The sequence below is a fragment of the Puntigrus tetrazona genome, unplaced genomic scaffold (genome assembly GCF_018831695.1).
Source record: "Puntigrus tetrazona isolate hp1 unplaced genomic scaffold, ASM1883169v1 S000000647, whole genome shotgun sequence".
Taxonomy (NCBI): Eukaryota; Metazoa; Chordata; class Actinopteri; order Cypriniformes; family Cyprinidae; genus Puntigrus; species Puntigrus tetrazona.
This window is the reverse complement of record NW_025048268.1, coordinates 172,920-176,844: the sequence shown is the minus strand read 5'-3', so window position 1 is coordinate 176,844 and position 3,925 is coordinate 172,920. Positions and strand designations below refer to the sequence as shown.

The window sequence follows — 3,925 nt, the reverse complement described above, 5'->3', positions numbered from 1 at the left end:
CTGACAACGGAGCGGAGGAGTGAAGCGCGTTAAAGAGCGTCTGCCTCGGAAACGCTTTTGATGGAAAATGGCGCGCCACCTATAGGACTCCGCCGGAACAGGACTTTTAATTTGAAATGTACTAAAATTCTAACCGGAAATAAGAGAATGCGTTGAATGTATCGTAGCATTTTTCTGGGTTTGTGAACGAATAAATGTGCTTTATTTATTTTTTTTCTTTTTTGCGATGTCAAATCAAAACATAATTGGACCCGTTTTGCCACCGACGACGGGGAAAAGCAAAAATGATGATTCAGATGAGGAATCCGCAAGTATGTTGACACGTAACGTTAGGAATTGTAGCTGCATTGTGAACTGCATAATATTTTTAGTCATTCTTATTTTGCATTTTCAAATGCATAACAAAACTGATTGTCTAAGGTGTTCCCCGCCTTTCTCACCATCGTTAAATCATCCAGTGCTTTGGATTGTAATTAATAAAACATGTTGCCTCCAGTCATAGGTCCAGCTTTGCCTCCAAAGTATAAAGCTTCAGAGTCCTCCAGCTCCTGTGAAGACAGTGATCAGGAGGAGGTTGTGTTCAAGAGAGCCAAATACTCATCATCATCTAGGAACCGGCCTTCTTCAAAGTATGTGATGCACATTTAATAAGGTGTCATAAATGAAACCCATCTGTACAAAGTAATTGTGTTGTGTTAGGAGATCAACCGTATAAACCATACTCTATCACACCCACTGTGCACACTATCTACATGCCTTTAGTAGTATGATCGAGACTTCATAATTTTAGCATGTGAAAGGCCTTGCTAGAAATCCTATTCAGGTTTACTTAATTTTCTGTATATTTATTTTTTAGAGGTTATTTGTTCAGTTTGTCAATCATCGTTGTAGGCTATTACATTACACAGTATGTTTTGCCTCCTCCATAATAAAAACTGTAGAGCTTTGATTACGAAACTAAGCATTTATCACCTTAAAGTGGATATGAAGTGGCAACTGATGTTTACGTGCAACTTTTATGGTTCTTTAACAGCAGAGATGAGATGGATATAAAGCAAGTCATGATGGATGAGGAAGAGGGTGATGGCTTTTTTGGTCCAGCTCTTCCTCCTGGATATCAAAAGGGAGAGAAATCACCTGAAGTGTAATAAACACTTAATAATAGTATCCCACATGGTAATTTGTAGAGCAATTCAAGCATCTCAATCTAAGTCTTGGATGAACTACATTTTGCATCAACAGGCCACCTCTACTAGGACCTGCGCTCCCTCCAGGATTCAAAACACAAGATCATAATGAAGATGATGATGAGGATGAAGATGAAGATGCAGAAGATGATACTACAGGTTTTTTAGGACCAGCTTTACCGCCAGGATATCGAAAGCAAGACAAATCTCCTGAAAGGTGACAGGAACAAACACAGCGGACATCACTACTACACTAGAGCTGTTTATATGCGCATATAACGATATAAGATACACACATGCAAACACATACTTTTATTTTGGCAGCCCTACACTCTATTCTTTTCAGTAGTATTACATACTGCTGTGTGCGAACGTAAATGTCTCTCTCTCTCTCTCCTCTGCAGACCACCTGTTGTAGGACCTGCTTTACCTCCAGGCTTTAAAAGGCATGATGCAGATGAGGATGAAGAGGAGGGAGAAGAAGATGCTAGAGGATTTTTAGGACCAGCTCTACCACCAGATTATACACCAGATATGTCAAGCAGTGAAGAAGAAGAAGAAGAAGAAGAAGAAGAAGAAGATGATTATGTCGTTGGACCAATGCCATCAAAAGGACCATCCCAGGACTCTGTGGCACTGGACTTTGAAAGAAGAGCTCAAAGAATGAAAGACAAACTTACGGGAGTGGATGTAAGTGCTTTTTTTTTTTTTTTTGTCTGTTTATTTAGCAAGTATTTTTCATAAGCATTATACAATATGCAAAAACTAATATTTTTACTTTTGTATTTTTCTAGCTTTACACATATGCTTCTAATGTTAAGCCTTATATGCTTTCAGTTTTTATTTCCCTTTACATACTTCACACCCAGCTCATTTTGCTGTGCTTGTACAATGAGACCAAAGAACTTGGCTGAGCTGTTTTGTTCAACGTGAAAATAGATGTTGATTTATTCCAGTCACTGGGCAGACTCAACAATCTGGGACTCTTCTGCTTTTAGACTGGCCCCAAAGTGCTCTCCAGAGAGAGCTGGATGACAGAGTTGCCTCCAGAGTTGCAGCACGTGGGCCTGGAAGCGCGAACCTTCAAGAAAAGATCAGGCCCTGAAAACAAAGACCGCTCCATTTGGACTGACACTCCCGCTGACCGCGAGCGAAAAGCTAGGGTGAGTTAGTAATAGATGTAATTGAGGTTAGATGTGAAAACGTGAGGATTGTTGGGGAGAGTCATCATAGACTTTCCATATGTGATTCATAGATGATCATATGTGATTCTGCAGGTGATATAAGCTTCTTCTTTTTTGTTTAACACCGGGTTTCACAAAAGAGAGATTTCATGGATCGTTTGGAAATCCCCTTCTTGCTTGTTTCTTCTAGGAACGACTAGAGGCTAAGGAAAAAGGTGAATCTGCCAAGGATGATGGACCTCGTCTGTCTCAGAAAGAGCTTGATATGGCTGAAAAAGTTTCTAAATATAATGTAAGTTCTTGTCTTTTACAATATGGCGCTAATATATGCAACCAATAAAAGGTTTGGAATACTTTTAGTTTGTGTTTGACAGTAAAACTATTTATTTAGCAGTAGCTCACTTTGATGGACCACACCTTTGGTTTGCTAGATGAAGCTGTGACTGCTTAAGTATTAAAATGTCAATTTCAGTTTGCGAATGTTCACCTCTGTTTAGGAGTCCAAGCGTGGTGAATCCCTTATCAGCATGCACACTAAAAAGATGAAAAGAAAAGCTGCGGAGGACGCTAAAAAGCCTGTGGAAAGAAGGCCCTTCGACAGAGACGCAGACCTCCAAGTCAATCGGTTTGATGAAGCTCAGAAAAAAGCTCTGCTCAAAAAGTCACAGGAGCTGAACACCCGCTTTTCACACAGCAAAGACCGCATGTTCCTGTGAGGGACGCTCAACAGACGTGTCTCTTGTTGTCAAGGATTGTTTTCTAAAGGATACTGCATTGCCATCTTTGAAGCAGCATCCTCATCAAGAAACTTTCGTTGAGAATCATTATTTTTTTGACAGATGTTTAATTGTATTAATGCATTAAAGCCTTTGGAATTTTGTCACTTCTATAGGTTTTTAGGCTACCTTTTTATTAGTAGGTAATTAATACGTAAGTATTGCTGTTTATATCCAGTGAATTCCCTTGTATTCTGTCTGTTTAATGTTGGGTCATGTATTGTGCCCCAGAGTGTGCTTTTCTCATTGAAAGTTCTTCACCCTAAAATAAAAGAAAAAAAGAATTTATATTTTGCTTAATTAAAGATGAGACCATCTTTTTATTGGATCCATTAAAACTTTTTGTGCTGTCATAACACTTAATACCAAATTATTATTAACTCAGTGATAAAAACTCATCATTATGATAGTAACAATGGAAATTCTAAAGTATTTGCATCACTAGTTTTTTGTTGTACTTTGATTTATGCAGCTGTCAAATGAATATTATTACCATTTAAATTCATTACATCTTTCCTGTTCAGTACACTATTACTATATTAATCGTGATTCACAGTGATAAGTTTACAATGCAAACAATCATGATGGTCCTAATATTATTCCTAATATTATTTTTTGTTGTACCATGTAAAATTATCCCTTTTTTTTCTTTTTGCATTATAATTTTAACCATATAAGTTTGAGGCGACAAGGCTAAACTCAGTTGTTTTTGTATGTTTTTTCAGTTATAATAAAGTATGGTCATTTCTATAAATAAAAACCTATCCTATTCTATTCT

At 37.7% G+C, this 3,925-nt stretch overlaps 1 protein-coding gene across 2 annotated transcripts; it reads left to right on the top strand.

Moving 5' to 3' along the window:
- Window positions 1-114: 114 nt before the first annotated feature.
- Window positions 115-3,921, top strand: gpalpp1 (GPALPP motifs containing 1). Of its 2 annotated transcripts, none has more exons than XM_043232709.1 (8): window positions 115-311; window positions 497-629; window positions 1,037-1,144; window positions 1,243-1,404; window positions 1,592-1,877; window positions 2,186-2,350; window positions 2,562-2,663; window positions 2,869-3,921. In XM_043232709.1, exons 1-8 carry the CDS (start codon window positions 227-229, stop codon window positions 3,085-3,087), a joined length of 1,260 nt encoding a protein of 419 aa, XP_043088644.1. In that variant the 5' UTR covers window positions 115-226; the 3' UTR covers window positions 3,088-3,921. The 2 variants fall into 2 exon arrangements, with proteins under 2 accessions (XP_043088644.1, XP_043088643.1); XM_043232708.1 differs by having other exon boundaries at window positions 116-311; window positions 1,034-1,144.
- The last annotated feature ends 4 nt before the right edge of the window (window positions 3,922-3,925 follow it).